At 43.8% G+C, this 19,946-nt stretch overlaps 1 protein-coding gene across 4 annotated transcripts in view; it reads left to right on the top strand.

The window, feature by feature from the left end:
• The first annotated feature begins 432 nt into the window (after positions 1 to 432).
• Positions 433 to 19,946, top strand: part of LOC310771071 (T-cell surface antigen CD2-like) — a 32,962-nt gene continuing 13,448 nt past the window's right edge. For all 4 annotated transcript variants that reach the window (XR_014552379.1, XM_083663750.1, XM_083663749.1 and 1 more), the window contains exons 1-3: positions 433 to 498; positions 5,191 to 5,346; positions 18,172 to 18,297. Coding sequence is in view for 3 of the 4 variants with exons in the window: in XM_083663750.1 (XP_083519876.1) it covers positions 450 to 498; positions 5,191 to 5,346; positions 18,172 to 18,297 (331 nt within the window). In the remaining variant the exon portion in view is untranslated. The remainder of the gene's footprint in view (positions 499 to 5,190; positions 5,347 to 18,171; positions 18,298 to 19,946) is intronic.

Here is a 19,946-nt window from a genome sequence, read left to right as displayed (position 1 = left end):
CAGCAGAGGAGATTTTGTGTCTGCGACTTCCTGTCTTTATGTTACAAGTGGCATTCAAGTCATATCTGACTACAGTAGTTTTCAATTTATTTCTCCAAGCAAAAGTTATGTCTCAAATATATAATGCAACACTATCGAGTCGAGTCAGATGATGACTCGCGACTCCCGAGTCAGTAAAAAGAGTCTCAAGTTCCGAATGATTCGTTCAAACTCACCCATCACTAATATATTCTGTAATCCTTTAAACTTTTAACTATTTGACATGTTTCATCCATTTCTGTAATATACTGTAATAACCTGTAATATACTACAATATACTGTAATATAATGTAATATACTGTAATATCATGAAATATACTGTAATATCCGGTAATATACTTTAATATACTGTAATATCCTGTAATATACTATAGGTTAGAGAGAAGAGGATGTGGCCTTCTGTAACTCTGATGTGGTTGTTGTGGGCCTGCCTGCTGGCTGCGGAGAGCCCAGAGTCCCGTAAGTTTGGATTTATTTTACAGGCTTATATACTGTATGAACACTATTTATTTATTTGTTTGTTTGTTTATTTACTTTTTGTTTTATTTTACATAAAGGATATACATTTCATATTTTTTCTTCTATTTGAATATATGTGCATACTGGGGTCGCTAAAAAGTCATAATTATTCATAATCATTAGTCATAATCATTTGGATATGACTGTAAAGATGAGACTCTTGATGATTCAATGAGCCCAATTGTATTCATGTGTGATTATGTTAATTCCCATAGTAGCCATTTTATTGTAGTAGTGAGATAGTTTTTTGAAACTATGAGCTCACTGGATAAAATGTTTTTCCCCCCAATCATTCTGCTTCCCCCCTCATTTTCTCCCCAATTGTACTTTGCCAAATTCCCCTCTGCTGCCTGGTCGCTGCTCCACCCCCTCTGCCGATCTGGGGAGAGCTGTAGACTAGCACCATGCTTCCTCCGACACATGTGCAGTTCAATCAGGAGAGACTAGAGACCAAAGGATGAATAAAGTGATATTTATTACAATAAAGTGAATAATTTACTACAGAAAGAATGTTGAGAATAAAGTATTTTTATTAGTCTTTGGCGGTTAGACACCGCAGGGAGATCTTGAGAGAGCAGCATCAGCCCAGATCAGCATCCAGATACAGTATATCCCCCTGCAGTGTCTAGATACTGGTGGTGCTGGTGATCTTCCTTCTGAGACTCATCATGATGAGACTCTTCCGACTGAAATCGGATAGGTCTGCGATGACCGGGAGGAGAAGGGAAGGAGGAGGGTGCGAGCCTGACAGCAGCGGTGTTTGAGAGGCTGAATGAGACAGAAACAAGCATATTTAAGGAACCCGCCTCCAAGCAATTGGCTTACGACTGGGTTGTGGAGCAGCGTGATAGGCTTACACTGGAGGTGCGTAGGGTGAGAGGTGATGAGAGCAGTGATGTGACACTATGCAATTGGTTAACAGAGACTGGGCGGCAACCAGCTGATTGTTCATTGAAACCCGGAAATTGACAGCTTATTATGATCTTGTGAGTAGATTGAAGAGTGGAGATATAAAGTGAATTGAGGAAGGGTAAAAGATATTATAGTCTTCCTGTTTGAACTTACGTTGAGAACTACATTTGCCTTTTGTTTTTTGTTTTTTGCTTTTTTGTGATCATCCACTTACACATAGTTTTTTACGCCCTTCTACTGCAGACTGCCTGCAATCCGACTGCGAGCAAAAAAAAACTAGCGTTATTTTAATTGCGGTGCATTGATACAGTCGATTGTCGCAAAATCCAAATGCAGCATCATGTTATGGTCATTGACTTGTTATTTTTCTCAGATTACCATCACCGTTTAAAAATTATAATTGCATTGCTTTCATAGTGACGTTAAATGGCTGTGTGGGTGACACTCTGCAGCCCCCAATATACTACTACTATAGAATCAGAGATGATTACATTTAAAAGCCAAGAAAAAACAATGTTAATATCAGTTTTACTACTTAACTAATGTCATATTATAGCATAGTGATATATATCCGCCTAATTAATGTGTCATATTATGCTTAAAGTGTATTATATCTGCTCTGCTGCATAACGGCAGATCTTCATTCATCATTCCAAAGTATTTTCCAAGCTTGCTGGCTTCGGTGCGAGCGAGTGGAAGTGACGTGACACATGGGGGCGTGGTTTCACCTAAACTGGGTTGTAAAAAGTATACATGCGACCAGGACACATACCCTCAATCCGGCTTTCTCAGTCAGTGGACATGACTTCAAGGTGGAGAGAGCCAACATGTTCTAAAAATGAATGCCAAATCTGTGCACATTTTTCATTTGAACCACAGATAGCATGCTTGATCTTTTCCAATTTGACAAAGAAGAGGGCATCCTTTATCCAATGGGTGTGTGAGGGGGGACGAGGGCTCTTCCAATGCATCAGAATAACACGTTTTGCTAGCAGTGTTAAGCTTGTTTTATGGTCGCCATGCCGAGCCAGGCGCGGGGGAGGAGCGAGGGCCGCTCACCAAAAATTACGTCAATGCGCTGGCCACGCCCTCTGTAACCGCACAGCGCGTACCTGAAGATGTTTCTAACAGCGCGTACCTCCACAGCTCCCAGGGAGCGCTGCTCTTTGCAGGGAAAACACTCACACTGTGTTTTCACCACATTTCTTGACCCATGTGGTAAAACTTTGATTTCTGTTCATTTTTAGTCATTTGAACAAGTATGTGTTGTGTTGAGAGAGATTAAAAGCAGCACAGAGTAGGCTATCAGGGCTGAGAACTGAAACGGCTATTCAGTAAAAACAAGTTTGGTGATTCATTCATGTACTGATATACGGCCATTTGAGAGTCAAAGCGCACTCAGTACTGCACATAATAGCGTTTCATTGTGACTTTCCATGGGCTGCAGGGCTTAAAATTCACTTTGCAATCTAGGGGGAAATTCCCCCCTTATGTTCTTCAGATAGGGGGGATCTATAGACTTTGGGGGGGATTCTTTCAGGCGATACTATAACGACAAATACCTGCTTCTCCTGTCCAATAAGCGATAATACTGTAATTTCACATTTTTGTATTTAAAAAAGGAAGTAGTTTATGCACACCTGAGTCTAAATTACTATGGCTTTTGTTGTGTTTTTTCTGCAGACTAAGCCATAGGCTTTTGGTTCTATGAAAGCCTTTATGTTTTTGTATTGAGTGATACACTAAACACTAACATCATATTATATCAGAAGTATTCTTTGTTTTGTGTTCACAATAGTGATGTCAGTTTGATTTGGTTAGGTCAGAGCTATGGAATATTAAATCATCCATCTTTGCTCACTACATCTGCCTTTCTTACTGGCATTACTGGCAACTAAACCTGTTTGAATTTTGCATTGGGGAGAGTTCTATTGAAGGGACTATAAACCATCTGTGGGTCGTTTCACTTTTGATTGGAAATGCTTCCACCAGATTTTCATGGCTGCTTAATGAGAAACGTCATTTGAGTGGCGACATCGTTGACATCACTGACACTCGGCATAAGGAGGATTAACATTATTAATTAACGTCATTATCGATATCAGATTCTTCATCGTCAATAACGTAACACTAAACATCACTGACTGACGTTACTCGGTGTTGACATTTCAGCTAGAAGTGCCTTGTTGTTTGACTTGTTCGGTTTGTTTTTTCTGAGCGGATCCCCCTTCTGAGGAGGTAGTTTTCCTTTTTAGCCAGCGAGCTATCATGTTTGCAAGCAGCTGTCTGTATCCACCGAGAAATCAGCAGAGGAGCGTTGATGTCAAGAGAGGACTGAGGGACGCAATATTTTTTTCCCCATGATGGCGAAGGCTAGGCGGAGGCCTGACCCGCCCCTCTCTGCCTCTGATTGGCCTACTGTCAAACGTTCATCCAATCACATTCACTTGGCTATCCTGCATCTCTTTCTACAGTCTGTGCTCAGTGGGTCAGACAGACAGCCGTTTCGCTTGCTAAGCACCATTCCGCACAAACATAGATCGGTCTGCGCGAACCATTGCGGGATAACTCCCCCTTTATAAATTGAAAATATGCGGGAATTGGGGAAAATGTGTGGGATTTCCGCCATCCCGCGCCAAATTTTAAGCCCTGGGCTGTTCTCACTATTACCATTGTACAATGTAACATGCTGATCGGTTGGCTGCCGTTCTGACTATAAAAGCATCGGCCCCAGCGTGGAGTGCGCACGTGATCTGCCTTGTGGAGCCTCACTCGACTATAATGAGATCGTAAAGAAGGCCACTAGATCAACAAAGTGTGAGGGCAGGAAGAGGTCAGTAGGTAGGAAGCCAACCAGGGGCGAAGAGTGGATGTTAACAGATGTAATGGCCAAGTGTTTGATTCTTCCCATTCACATCTGTATTTCTTTCTGAAACTTGAAGAGTTTTCAGTGGAAGTGGTGGAGTAGGTAGGGGCAGTCATATTTCAAGCCAGCATTCTGCAAAGACCCGCCCCATCTCTCTGTTCTCTGATTGGCTCAGACCGGATCAAAGCCAATCAGTGAGCAGAGGGTCAGCCTGACCGTGACTGATGCCTAAAACTAACCTAATCTACCAACAAAGGCAGCAGTACTAGCTATGCCACTCTGAAAACGCTTCTTCATTGGTCTGCCTGCTCTGATAACACACTTGAATTGATATCTAACAATGTAACATACTGGTAGTGTCACAGTGCCGACTGCTCCTCACACAAAAATAACAAATAAAATGCTCTGGTCTGCGAGGCCTGTTCTGCCTAATAGAACCACCGCCCAGAGCCGTATAGATAGAAGAGTCCCGACATCTCCATTCACCCCAATGGACCAGTTTTTTACTCTCAAGAGTTCCAGGAAGTAAGGTCCTGGATTAAGCAGCACTGTCACAAAATAGACAGTTTGTGTTGTACTCTGAAAGGGTTTTTCATCCCTTGAATCAAATTGTACATTATCAGCTTTATTTTAGCATGCAAAATAGTGCGAGACCCATTCCTGGCTGTTCATTGGCTAATGAGTCTCGCATTTTGGTCCTCCGCTGATGCCACTCTCTCTCTAGAGGACACTAGCACCGCCTATGACCAGGTTGGATGTTTAGCTGAAGCATTGCTGCTCCGCCCCCCCTGACACTGCCAAAGCAAATGCTCACATTTAAAATGTCACAGCTTCCATACTTTTTGTCATTGCAGAGACACCACTCTACGGGAAACTAGGGGGCAGTGTTGTCCTCAGGCCAGACTTGTCCTCTGTGACTGGCTCCATCACAGCCATACTGTGGAAACATGGAGAGACGTTGGCCATAGACTGGTTTGGAAAGGAGGTGCATCCCTACAAGCAACTCAAAGGTAAACTGAGACACAGTGGGTGATTGAAGCTTCCCATGTTTGACCAGGGGAGATACGGATGTAACACTCACATTTAACAGAGGGAGGGAGGGACATGTTGTTCTCTCACATGTTTGCTGAATGGTCCTGTAGTTTTTAAATTTGATAAAGAAAGTTGAACAAAGTCTACTCTGAGATAATAAAGGATATAACATGGATAAATAAGAGAAACATAATCAAGAAAATGGATCAGTTCTAGATGTATCTCAAAATAAATATACAAACTTTGTTATACAACCATCTTTGATTTAGAATTTTACAGCTAAAACTAATCTATAGGTATTTGCACACACACACATGCACGCACGCGCACACACACACACACACACACACACACACACACACACACACACACACACACACACATGCACACACGGCGGCTCCTGAGCTTGATAGCAAGGGAGGAAACTCAGGCGTTTTTTTTTCTGTTGCAGTTTGAAGACAGATTTAGAGGAATATCTCATTTTAATTTAGCATTAGGATTAGACTGTTGTGATATCATTGTTCAGTTTTAACCATCAATTGTTCCTTTTCTCATTATTTCATTTCTCAGAGTAAATACTGTTACATTACATTACATTACGTCATTTGGCAGACGCTTTTATCCAAAGCGACTTACAATAACACTAAGTCAGCAATAGAGCAATCAACTATGGAGCACAGTCTATGACAACTACAACTTCTGAAGGAACAGTGGTACAAGTTTAGGTTAGTGGTACAAGGTTGGTTAGTTTTTTTTTTTTTTTTAGAAAGAGAGAGAACGAAGTTAGATCAAGAAGGGCCCAGATGGAGCCTGAAAAGGTGTGTCTTTAGTCTTTTCCGAAAGATCGGCAGTGATTCAGCTGTCCTGACCGAAGGTGGAAGCTCGTTCCACCATTGAGGTGCCAGCGACGAGAAGAGTCGAGATCGGGATGAGCGACTTTTGAGCCCCCGTAGCGAAGGAGGGGCGAGGCGACCTGCACTGGTGGAGGAGCGAAGGGAGCGCTGAGAGGTTTGGAACCTGACCATGGATTGCAGGTACCGGGGAGCTGACTGGTGTACTGCCCTGTAGGCCAGTACCAGTGTCTTGAATTTGATGCGGGCCGGGATGGGAAGCCAGTGGAGCTCCTGGAAGAGGGGAGTGACGTGAGAGAATTTGGGTTGGTTGAATATCAGACGGGCTGCAGCATTCTGAATGAGCTGAAGCGGTCGGATGTCGGTGGCAGGTAGGCCGGCCAGGAGCACGTTGCAGTAGTCCAGGCGGGAGGAGACAAGAGACTGGACCAGGAGTTAGAAAGGGATGGATTTTGCGGATGTTGTAGAGAGAGAACCTACAGGAGCGCGCTGTAGCAGCTATGTTGGCAGAGCAAGACAGCTGGTTGTCAAGGATCACCCCAAGGTTCTTAGCTGTTTGGGAGGGCAGTACAGTGGTGTTGTCAATGGAGATGGAGAGATCTGCGAGAGGGCAGTCTTTTCCTGGGAGGAAGAGTCGCTCGGTCTTACCAAGGTTGAGCTTGAGGTGGTGGGCAGACATCCAGTCGCCAATGTCTTTGAGGCATGCAGAGATGCAAGCCTCGATTTGGGTGTCAGAGGGGGGGAAGGAAAGGAAAAGCTGGGTGTCATCAGCATAGCAGTGATAGGAAAAGCCATGAGAAGAGATCACATAGGCAAGAGATCTTATATAGAGAAGGAAAAGTAAGGGGCCCAGGACTGAGCCCTGGGGGACACCGGTGGTGAGAGGACAGGATCTGGAGAGGGACCCTCTCCATGAGACCTGGTATGAGCGGTTCGAGAGGTAGGAAGCAAACCAGGAGAGTGCAGAGCCTGAAATGCCGAGGTCAGACAGAGTGGAAAGAAGGATTTGGTGGTTGACTGTATCGAAGGCAGCAGACAGGTCAAGGAGGACAAGAACAGAAGACAGGGATGAGGCCTTAGCAGTGTGAAGGGCCTCTGTGACAGCAAGAAGAGCTGTCTCAGTGGAGTGAGAGGCCTTGAAACCGGACTGCAGAGGGTCCAGGAGGTCATTTTGGGAGAGATAGAGAGAAAGTTGTTCGGACGCTGCTCGTTCGAGGGTTTTGGAAAGGAATGAGAGAAGAGAGACAGGTCTGTAGTTGTGAATAGCAGTAGGGTCAAGGGAGGGTTTCTTAAGCAGAGGCTTGACTCTTGCAGTCTTTAGAGCAGGCGGGACAAGACCAGAGGACAAAGAGGAGTTAATGAAGGTAGTGAGGAAGGGAGATATGTTAGGTGAGATGGTTTGGAGGAGAGAGGAAGGGATAGGATCGAGGGGGCAGTAAGTGGCTCGGTTTGAGCTGATGAGTTTAAGCACTTCATCAGGAGAGAGAGGGGAGAAGGAAGGAAATCCAGGGACAGGGGGCCGAGGAGCAGGATTGGAGTCGGGAGTGTTAGTGAGGGTGCCTGGAGGATGGAAGGAGGAGCTGATGTCATCCACCTTTTTAGTAAAGAAGGTTACAAAATCATCAGCAGAGAGGGAGGAGGGAGGGGGAGGGGAGGGAGGGTTGAGGAGCGTGGAGAAGGTGGCGAACAGTTTACTGGGATTGGATGCAGAGGACTGGATTTCAGAGATGAAGAAGGAGGTTTTTGCTTTAGAGACAGCATCAGTGAAGTTTGAGTGGATAAGGTGGTAGGAAGAGAGATCTTCAGGGAGATGTGATTTTCTCCATTTTCTCTCAGCTGCCCGAAGCTCAGTTCGATAAGTTCGCAGAGATTCAGTCAACCAAGGAGAAGGGGGAGAAGATCGGGCAGGCTTAGTGGTGAGTGGGCAAAGAGAATCAAGAGCGGTGGAGAGAGAGGAGAGAAGAGTAGTGGAAGCCTCGTCGGTGGACAGGAGAGCAAATTGCTCGGCAGGGGGAAGTAGGGAGAGGACGGTAGAAGAGAGGGAGTCGGGTGAGAGAGTGTTTAGATTGCGTCGGGTGGTGGTAGAGTGAGGGGGAGATGGGTGGGAGGAGGGGAGGGGGATGGGAAGGGAGAAGGTGATAAAGTGGTGGTCGGATACAGGAAGAGGAGTCACAGTGAGATTAGAGGTGGAGCAGGATCTGGTGAAGACCAGGTCCAGCACATTCCCTGCTTTGTGAGTAGGAGGAGATTGAGAGAGGTAAAGGTCAAAGGATGAGAAGAAGTTAAGGAAAGACAGAGATTGTAAGGTTACTGGCTGGATGTTGAAGTCTCCCAGAAGGATGAGTGGAGTACCATCCTCAGGAAAGACGGAGAGGAGGGTGTCCAGCTCGTCCAGAAAGTGACCGAGCGGACCAGGCGGGCGGTAGATTACCACAATGTTGAGCTTGATGGGTAGGGATACGGCAACTGCATGGGACTCAAAAGATGAGATAGACAGATGAGAGAGAGAGGTGACAGTGTAGGTCCATTTGGGGGAGATGAGGATACCAGTGCCACCGCCACGGCCAGAGGCTCTAGGGGTGTGGGAGAACGAATATGCAGCAGAGAACTGTATATATATTTCAAGATTGTTGTCAATTATTTGTGCTGTTATGGTTATTACCTTAGTTACTCACTTCTACACTACCTTAAATTGTGTTACTTATGGATGGAATTATAGTGAAAATAGATTATCCCCCCTTTTTGCTAGGGATCCCACTTTGAAAACCACTGGCTTAGGCTTAGGCTACAACTGTACCAACCAGCTATTTTCTTCTTTTTTCTTCTTGTTTCAGGATTTATCTCTATGCATTAGGCTATTTATATAAATCTATTTATTCACATAGATTCATGATATGGTATACAGCAGCCTGTGACATCAATGTTCTGATTAATCTACTGTCTAAATGTAGCCTATTCATAGTATAGTATTCCGATGATGTCACAAGCATCTTTCCTACCAATACACATTGGCTGTGTCACTTGATTGTAATCACCTGTAAATTGATCACAATCACCCAGTGGCGGCTCCAGATGGGTGCTAGGGGGGGCTTGAGCCCCCCCTGAAATTAGCCAAGCCCCCCCTAAGCCCCCCCTGGAAATTTCTTTGGAGAAAAACAAAAACTTAACAACTAAACTAGGCTAATACACAAATATTCTGAAGTTTATTCTAAAAATATAAATTAATTTAAAAAATAATCCACTGATCGATGTATTGGTGCTCTGTTCATCATAGTAGAAGTGAAAACTCCCAGCCTCCTTGAACAGAGCATTTACACATCTCCGTGGCTGGTCTGACCCATGCGCTGCCCCGGGCCGGCCAAGCAGGGAGGCAATGGGTCCCATTTTTATAGTCTTTGGTATGACTCGGCCGGGGATCGAACTCACAACCTCACAGTCTCAGGGCGGACACTCAGACCACAAGGCCACTGAGCTGGTTTTGATAAAAGTATCAAAACGCCTGTTGTCCAGCTCAGTCACTATACAGTCTTGTCACTGGTGTGATTGTTATATAGTGCAGTCTATATGAATGGTTCTATTTCTTTTTACTCAGGCACAGACTATTGATGAATGGATGTGCCTGTGTATGTGGCACTGTTTATTTACATATAGCCTATATGTATGCAGTGATTAGCCTAATTTGTATCTCAAATATAGCACATTTTAAATATTTTGTGTAACTTGTGAATATAAACTCTTGATTTACCATCTAAATGTGTGTGCTGCATATAGCCTTGTGTAACTGGACTCATCAGTCTCAACATACAGTGTGACATAGGGCTAAATACACAGTCAGTGTTCAGCTCATTGAAGCACTTACATGCATAATGTTGGGTTGGGGATTTGGCTCTCAATGGAAAAGCAGTGGGCCCTCCTTGTCTAATAGTAGAGCCTAATTCACACCCTATCAATATTATTATTATTTATTATATTAGTGGTTCTCAACCTTTTTACACAAGTACCTGAGAAATTACCACCATATGAATGTATGAGAGGGAGGGGCCCCCGCGTACCACCAGTTGTACCTGTACCACAGGTTGAGAAGAGAACCACTGTCTATTTATGTAGAAAAAGTTAGCCCCCGCTGTAAATATTTAAGCCCCCCCTTAGCCCCCCCAGCCACAATTGGCTAGAGCCGCCACTGCAATCACCTGTTATTTTCCTACCAAGATGGCCGTGTGGTGATGTAACAGAATACTATCAATTACTGCATGACTGATATTGTAATCACACTCAGGTGTGCTTTCACAGGACAGGTGTTGTCCATTCAATCAGCCCACCTGTCTTTATAATGGTTGGCTTGCACTGTGTTTGTATGAGACTTGACAAAGGCTACGGCCGAAACTGTTGTCAAATAGCGTTAAATTACACTTTCTTGCATCTGGAAACAGCGTGTGCCTTCCCTTCCCCTCTATCAACATACTCGTTTAGTTACATTCCAATTCATCAACTTTGGAGCGTTATTTATTCCCCCCTTCCCGACATGTTAGGTTGACATGCTTGGTCCCAATCGATTCCTTATTTCTTCTACTTTCATATGGTATAAATATCACCACTCACGCTTTAAAAATGAGCTCGCTGTCAGCCATCGATTTACGGGCCAAATTCAGTTTAAAAATGTGGGAGTTTAAGGTGGCGGTTTTTATTAGGAAAAATTACAGGCTATGCAGTATGAAACATATTAATACAAAACGATTGGTGGACCATTTGCACGCCGAATTTACTAGAAGGCCCGGATAACTTGAAATTAATTGACTTACTTGCACATCCATGCCGTCTGTTAAAGGAGCCCAGTCTAAGGCCATGTTCAGACTAGGAGGCCAAATCTGATTTGTGAACTTTAGTGACCTATTAAAGGACGGCTTTTCCGTGGGGAATATGAATATATATTAAATCTCACGCCCCTAAGGTTTTCAAATCTGTTGAAATTTTTGAAATTGGTTGTTTACAGCCTGAGATATCAGCAGAAATCCACTCTGTGTGTGGGGGGGGGAGGTGCGGGTGCGGGGACTCGAAATCCTACATTTCCCACAATGCACTGGGCTCGCGTGGCCTTCGTTTCCATGCCCACCCCTCAGGCATTTGGCTGATATCAAACTCCAGTAGGTGGAGGTAATGCACATATATGTTTGCCAACCGCCATAAAACTCAAACAAGAAGAAGAAGAAGGCTTCGACAATAAAACATATAGAGAAAAAAATCGAAAATAAAATTGCCTCCAAATTGCACCAAATCTAAACCGAAGTATATATGTCAGGAGATGTCTTCATAAAAAAAAATTCATGCATTTTAAGGCATTTTCGTAGGAGTTACGCGCATCTGATGTTGGAACTATTTTATGTAAAAATGTGTAAAAACGGGTACATTGCTCAGCGTTGATTTCGTTACTTCAACGCACCTACTACTAGATGTAAAATTTGACGAGCTTTCCAATGCCGCCAGTCACGTGTCTGTCCGTGCTTCCGTTCCCGAGAAAATCGTCTCTTTGCAAGGAGGTATGGAAAGCTTACCTAGCTACAGCAGGCTAGGTGGTGGAAAAAGATGGCTGCCTTTTGGTTTTGTTCAAGACCTCTGAAGGGGCGTGGAGGACCTCTAGAGGCGGGACCATGGCTCACAACAATTGTAGTTCATAGGTCCTCGACTTCCGCAAGGCGGACTTGGGCCAGATGACGCGAAACGCGTCGGCTGGCCCAAAAAATATGTGAGAGATGCTTGATATCTCTGGCAGTGGACCTCCAATTTCAAAAATTTCAACGGATTCGAAAACCTTAGGGGCGTGAGATTTAATATATATTCATATTCCCCACGGTAAAGCCGTCCTTTAATGACTTTATCCAGATTGGTTTTATGAGTCTGGACGCTCCAAGTCTGATTTGTGTCACTTGTCCCAAATCACATATGGAGGTAGTTTCTAATCTGCTTTCGACTGATGTGACTTGAGTGCGGACGCGCAGATCCACCAAATCTGATTGGAACGTCACTCGTAACTCGTCATCAAATGCTTCTGCGCAGGAAGACCACGTCACCAACGTACATATTTACTGACGCCCACGTCGTTACCATAGCAACCCATGCACATAGGCTGTTTAGGTCTGGACACACAGATCCGACTTGAAAATCAGATTTGTGGCAGTGCGGACACACTCCCAAATGAGATTTGGGAAAACAATCAAGATAATGATGATTAATGACTTTATCAGCAAATCAGATTTGCCCGTAATGTGAACATGGCCTAATACTGTAAGCTACTGAGGTGCTTAAACCGTGGATGACCTGGGTGACGCGCTCGCTACAGCTGATGTTACATACGATACCATTTGCATTGAGTGCTGCATAAGAACGACAAAAAAGGCTTGTCCTTGATGTTCGGAACCCATCCATTTATTCAATTTCACCGATACAGCAAAGTTATTTTCAACAGAAAGTAAAAGGCAGAGACAGCACACCAAATAAATGTTCCCACTGCTGCACGACACGGTAGCGACACGGTCAAAAACCAATTGCCCTTCCGGGTCAAACACAGTGGTGGAAAAGGCAGCACCTATATAGAATACCTGAGCCCAGGTAACATGGCACAGCGACACCCCATGGACAAATAAAAATATGACAGCACAAAAATCAACCAGAAATATGACCAGAACACATTTGGCACTTACACCGTCTGTAACCGGTGCTGGTGCAGACGATGACGTTGCAGTATCCCAGTGTTTGCTTTGTTGAGATTTCAGCCTCCGTGTGTACAGCGCCGCCCTCTCTAAACTCGTGTTGTAGAAAGTCGTGTTGGGCCGCTCGCACAATACAATGTCTGGCTTGTGAGCTAACTTACTGCTTGATAAAAAAAAAAGGAAAAGAGGAAGGGGAAAGTATAATATCGTCGCTGTCGCGGTAGGACCTCGAATCTCCAAAACAGCAACTTTTCAGGAAGTTAAAAAAACCTGTTTGCTCTTAAAATACTGAACCAAACGTCGTCAAAGTTGGCACATGTCTTAATTATAGTTAGTTTCCCGCTGAATGTGTCATTACTTTATTAATATCTTACCTGGATAAGCTCAAATGATGTTGTTTATATTATCAGTCCGACTTGGAAGCACTCTCTCCCGGCCAGTCAGGCGGGAGAGAGTGGTATGCTCATGCACGAGCCCCAAGCAGCAGCAGTGCCCCTCGCCTCTCATGGCCGAGGCGGGGGCTTTGGCATGGGGTGAGAACAGTCTGACATAATGTAGCGTTAACGTTACTTTATTCTCGTCATAAACCACTCTGATTTGCATGTTAAAACAAGTTTGCAGCCTAGGAATAACTGGAAAACATTGTATTGATCTATTAACGTCAGATGAAGCCAGAATTAGTCAAAACGATATCAGAAATATACAGCACGTCTGCCGTGTGACTTTTCCGGGTTTACTGTCCTGCGTGGGGGGGGGGGGGGGGGGGGGTTGGGTGTACAGACGGAGGTAGGGGACGAATTTCGAGGTTTGACTGACAGATTGAGGGCGAATGGCATTACGAGATTTACTCACAAGCTCGTTTGAATGCTTTTCCATTGGTTGCATTTGGTAAGAAACACACAGAGACGTGAAGGGTGACCAATGGCACTGATTTATGAAAAAAAGTAAAAAAGTGACATTCGAGGTCCTGGCACAACAGCGACGATATGGTGTTACTGTCTGTAAATCTATCTATTAGCCTACTTGAGGTCATCACTTCCTAGTAGACAATGGAGCTGGATTCCACAAGTTTTTCAGACTCATTCATCATTGGACAATACAATGTCAATCTTAGCAATCTATCCAATCAACAACCAATTTGGTTGAATAAATTACTTGATTGGTAAGGGCGGTTTAGGCTTCAGCTAAATATGATTGGTTGAAAAACACATAATTTCACTGTTCCCTGTGAATTGCAAGAGTTTTTCAACCAATCATATTATGATTGGTTCATGGTTCATGGTTCATTAGATAAATTATCAAAGAAATAAACGCTCTCAGGGGTAATGTTTTTGTACCTGAGGGCCGGGCCAGACTCCTGTCTGCATGGAGCTCTCCTTTCCATCAGTGCCCTACAGGTGTCACTGTTGTTGAAGCATTTAAGTATAATGAATGAAAAAAGGAGCGTCCGCACATCAGAAAAACCACATTTGATTGATATTTTATAAAAATAAAAAAATTATATATAAAATCCCCAATCTCTTCTATAAAATGGAGGACCATCCTCCTCTCCCTCACTAGAATAACCTCCTGTGTGACACACACACACACACACACACACACACACACACACACACACACACACACACACACAAGGCTTAAAAATGGAGCATCCAACAGTGTGAGTGCTTAATATTGTGGCCCAAAACCATTGTTTTGTCTGTATAGGTTTCACTATGTCATCCTTTATGTGACCTTTGATGTACTGTAGACCAGAATGTCGCCATCTATTGGTTTTTATATATCTCTACACCCTCTCGAAGCAACAACACCTTCTGTGGCAGTTTCCTATTGGCTTAACACCACTACATAAGGACCGGGTGTGGCATGCGATCTGTTTGATATCTGTTTGACTTCCTGACGAAGGCTTGATGCCGAAACACGTCGAAGTTTGGTTTTTAAAGTGTATTATGACATTGCCATGCAAATAAAGGCATTTTAACCTTAATGAGAGTGCCTTGGAGTTTTTTGTATTTCTTCAGCATATCGGTATCCCTATCCAAAGAGCACCTCAAACAAACAACTTTTTGAGTCCAGGAAGCGCTCCTTCCTAAACATTTTTGACTTGTGTAGATTTTGTGAGGAGGAAGAGGAGACTGATTTGCTTTTATTTTGGTATTGTCGGTCTTTGTTATTTTGGATTAATGTCAGCGCCGCTGCTGGCCATTAGGGTGCCCTAAGCGCTTTTTTTTCATTGTGCCCCCACCCCCTACCAAGAAAAATTCACAAATGCAATCGTCTCTGTGTGTGTGTGTGTGTGTGTGTGTGTGTGTGTGTGTGTGTGTGTATATATATATTGAGAAATCTGGTAATAGTAATTTTGTTATGTTTTACTTGAGATGCCTGAATTATTTCATGTTAGAAGCAGAGGCGCTTTATTTTGAAACTCCAAGAAGGAAGTATCTGCCATATGCAGGGAAGTACAGTAGCTTAACTACGGAAACAGTGTATTGCAAGATGGCCTGAAAAGTCCGCTGTTTATCTCCCTTTCTGCTGCAGCATGTTGAAGAAATAAATGTTCAGTTTGAACAACACCCGTTCTGATCATTATAGAGCAAGATGATGGCTTCCACTACACAACACTGTATTTACCTAGGCTACGTTACATATTTGCGGGAATTGGAGGAATCTCGCACTTGTACTGATGTCCAGCATGACTGGTGACGAGGGAAACATGAGTTTGTTTACTGCGTCGCATGTAATTAATGAGGAGGTCCCGCAACTTTGTTTTAAGGGGAGAGTTAATTTTAGAAGGGGCAGCATTACCAAACTGCGGGGCATCCACCACACTGTCTGTTTGACCGTGGTATTCCTGCTCTGGATGATGCCCTAGGCGACACTTGGTGCCCTACGCTCAGTGCGTTGTGCGCGTGTAGGGAACCTGATTAAAGTTGAAGAGTGGATTTCAGTTTACAGCTCAATTTGTTATAGCTGCCCTCTAACCAGACTGTCTGACAAGGGGAGAAAGTACAATCTCTCCACTTGCCAAACAAGATGACTGACTTCCGCCAAAAACACACGTCATTACCGTGCCTGTTAATTCAGTCTGAGCGCAACACAAAAACATACTGTAATGAAAAAGTACCCGGCGTCTATTTGGAACCAGCGTTTATTTACCCAAATATGTGCCAGACACAGCATCTATAAGGGACCGCCGTCTATTTGGGACTCTGTGTTTATTTGAAGTTTTACGGTAGTCATAGCGTCATCTACCGGTAACACGAATAGCGGTTTATCTCGAGGACCGTTCGGCAGATCGACTTCAAACTGAGTGCACTGCCGGGAACCCGACGGAGTGTTAATAACTCTGTTGAGAAGCTAACCCTAACCATGTTAAGAACTCTGTTGATAAGCTAACCCTAACCATGTTAAGAACTCTGTTGAGAAGCTAACCCTAACCATGTTAAGAGCTCTGTTGAGAAGTTAACCCTAACCATGTTAAGAACTCTGTTGATAAGCTAACCCTAACCATGTTAAGAACTCTGTTGAGAAGCTAACCCTAACCATGTTAAGAGCTCTGTTGATAAGTTAACCCTAACCATGTTAAGAACTCTGTTGAGAAGCTAACCCTAACCATGTTAAGAACTCTGTTGAGAAGCTAACCCTAACCATGTTAAGAACTCTGTTGATAAGCTAACCCTAACCATGTTAAGAACTCTGTTGATAAGCTAACCCTAACCATGTTAAGAACTCTGTTGATAAGCTAACCCTAACCATGTTAAGAACCTTGTTGACAAGCTAACCCTAACCATGTTAAGAACTCTGTTGAGAAGCTAACCCTAACCATGTTAAGAACCTTGTTGACAAGCTAACCCTAACCATGTTATGAACTCTGTTGAGAAGCTAACCCTAACCATGTTAAGAACTATGTTGAGAAGCTAACCCTAACCATGTTAAGAACTCTGTTGAGAAGCTAACCCTAATCATGTTAAGAACTCTGTTGAGAAGCTAACCATAACCATGTTAAGAAGTCTGTTGAGAAGCTAACCCTAACCTTGTTAAGAGCTCTGTTGAGAAGCTAACCCTAACCATGTTAAGAACTCTGTTGAGAAGCTAACCCTAACCATGTTAAGAACTCTGTTGATAAGCTAACCCTAACCATGTTAAGAACTCTGTTGATAAGCTAACCCTAACCATGTTAACACATTCAGTGCCAAGGACGTCTGTGGACGTCCTAAAAAAAGTAACGAGGAGTGCCAAGGACGTCTGTGGACGTCCTAAAATCATAATTCATATTATTCCATAATTCTGCTGTTTAAGGTCGTACCTAGCCAGTGAGCATGAATCCCTTCAAGGGATCACACGGCGCCACCTTAAACATCGTCACAGGAGCTGCTCCACCCACCTCAGATCCTTTACTTTGTACAGGAGACAGCGGAGAAAGCGGCGATCAAAGTGGAAACGGATGCATGCTTCAGCCAGAGCCGTATATATTGCTCTGTCTACAGCGGACAGTGGGCTCGGCTGCATCCGCGCTCACAACTGAGCTCTTATGCTTCTATCTATCTCCACACGATTTCCTAGAAAGCAAGCCTTTTCGTTCAGTCGCGTTTGCCAGCGCGCATCATTTCCTTCTTGATGGGCGCTGGGATCTGTCCGGGGCAAAAACGAGAAAACAAACTCTGTGCGTGTGGGAGGAGCCCGCAGCTCAGAGGTGGAGAGGGGAGAGAGGGGAGAGGGGGGAGGGGGGGGGGGGGGGGGAGGGGTGTGTGGCACACAGGCTTCACAGAAACCACACCACACGCCACCACATCAGAAAACACCAGCCAGAGTCAGTGAATGTGCTCGAAATTAGAGTGCAAAAGGTATTCATAAAAGGGCCTATATCTTGGAAACTAAAAAAACGACAGAAAACCCTTGAAAGTGCACTTTTTTGAGAGGCTGTAATTTCATAATGGAACTGTCTAGAAACAAAATTTCTTCTTTGGAAGAAGCAGGAGTGTTCAATGTTTCATTAAAGTCCAGCCCTGTTAATATAGCCATAATAGAAAAAATTCTATAGCTGTTTTCAACTGAATGGAAGTGAATCTGGCACAGGCTCCAGACAATTTTACTGAAGCGCTGTGGCACTGAATGTGTTAAGAACTCTGTTGAGAAGCTAGCCCTAATCATGTTAAGAACTCTGTTGAGAAGCTAACCCTAACCATGTTAAGAACTCTGTTGAGAAGAATTCTGTTGATAAGCGAACCCTAACCATGTTGCTCCATAGATCGTGGTGACCTGAACATTTCAACTGGAGAGCTGAAGATCACAGGATTGACCAGAGAAGACAGTGGATCGTACACAGCAGAGATCAACAACCACCTCAACAGCCAGACTAAGCTCAAAGTCATCTGTAAGTGTTTTATGTTGGCAGTTTGTCCAGTTTCAAGTCGGTGATGTGGAGTTGTGTGTGATTCACCACTTGCTTTTAATTAAGTGTAGCCCACTGCTATTTCATGACTGTTATTTCTGACAGCCCATGAAGGCAGCATTAGTGCGACAGGCAGCGACGTCATTTTTCCTCCGGACGCAAAGTAAAGCCAAGCTGAGACTCAATGTTAGACAGGAGAGGAATAATTAGAAAAGTGAATATAGATGCTTGAAAAAATATAAATGAAGGATGTCAGGAGAGAAATATGTAGATGCAAGAGAAGATCCGGACCGGAGACACAGAGGGAAGATACAGAAGAGGATTTGATGCTAGCTTTATACCTGAAAAGAGGATTTTGCTTGGAGGTGAAAACTGGAAGAGAAGACTGCTCGTCACTTGGTATGAGAGGAGAGAGAGAAGAGTTCGGACTGGTTTTGTTCGTAAACCCAGTTCTGAACTGAGAGAGCACCGATCCACACAGAACTACACCTACTACAACCGCCTCATTGAGTTTTTAAAAGTGCAAGCCAGTCTCTTCATAACCTAGAATTGATGTACCACTGCGATTGGACATTTCTCCTCTTAAAATACACTGTGTTCCATAAGCGGCAACCTCTGACTGGGAAACATGAAAGCAGAAGTGCAAATAATGCAGTTCCTCGAATGGCCACTTGAGGCTGGCTCAAAAAGCGAGTAAGTCCATGTTAAAATGCCCAACTTTACAGCAGAAATAAGCATGTTTACAACCTGTTTAAAAAAATGGTTTTGGTCCCTATTTCACCGTTCATGAAACTGTACGGGAAGTAAATGTTTATGTAACTCACCTGTTTATACAAAACGAAGTCAGATTGTATAGAAGTCAATGGGAAAATGAGCTTACTTCTCACTTGATTTATGAATTTGGTTTGCTAATGAGTTCATGATCTCAATCTCTAGGTTTCAAGTCTTCTTTAAAACAGCATGATGTTCATTTTGTAAATTATGGTCCAATTAAGCCTCAAATAGATGAGAGAAAAGACGATGCTTTGACAGGGTTTTTTCCTGCATAGACAATTACGAGGCGGCCGCCTCCATATAATTTAGCTCTGCCTCCAGCTCTCGACAGGTGAAACCATACTTGCAAAAACACTAACAAGCGTTGCACTTGTGGCTTGGTGATGAAATAGTAGCTCAGCAACCTTTACCAGTAACGTCAGATATAGACATTAATTTACCCCTTAAACCTTCAATCAAATAACCATTTCATTATTTGTAAGTGATGGCTGGCTGGTTGCCTTTTCACAGCCACTTGTTCTGTATGAGATGGTAAACTGTAATGTAGCCGTGCCCATTAGCCTCTGATTAGCTACAATAACGTTATCAGACGTCAGCTACGTGCTCCCACTCACGATAAAGAGCCTTTTTGAAAGCACAGTCTGCAGTCCTGCTGCTTAATGCTGTGTTTCCAACCAGGAAAAATATGTTTTCGAGGGAATATCAGCTCTCTTATCATTAGTGCGACTGTGTTTAGCACCTCCCATCGGCTCCTCACAACTACCCATGTCCGCTAGCAACAACAACTGGTCAGAGTTTTTCAAAATAACACATCTGTGATGTTTGTCCACCTAATGTAACCTGTCAGATGTATGCTG

The sequence above is a fragment of the Poromitra crassiceps genome (assembly GCF_964638095.1).
Source record: "Poromitra crassiceps genome assembly, contig: HAP1_SCAFFOLD_340, whole genome shotgun sequence".
NCBI classification, from domain to species: Eukaryota; Metazoa; Chordata; class Actinopteri; order Beryciformes; family Melamphaidae; genus Poromitra; species Poromitra crassiceps.
The sequence above is the reverse complement of the archived record's forward strand: the minus strand, read 5'-3'. Positions and strand labels throughout refer to the sequence as shown.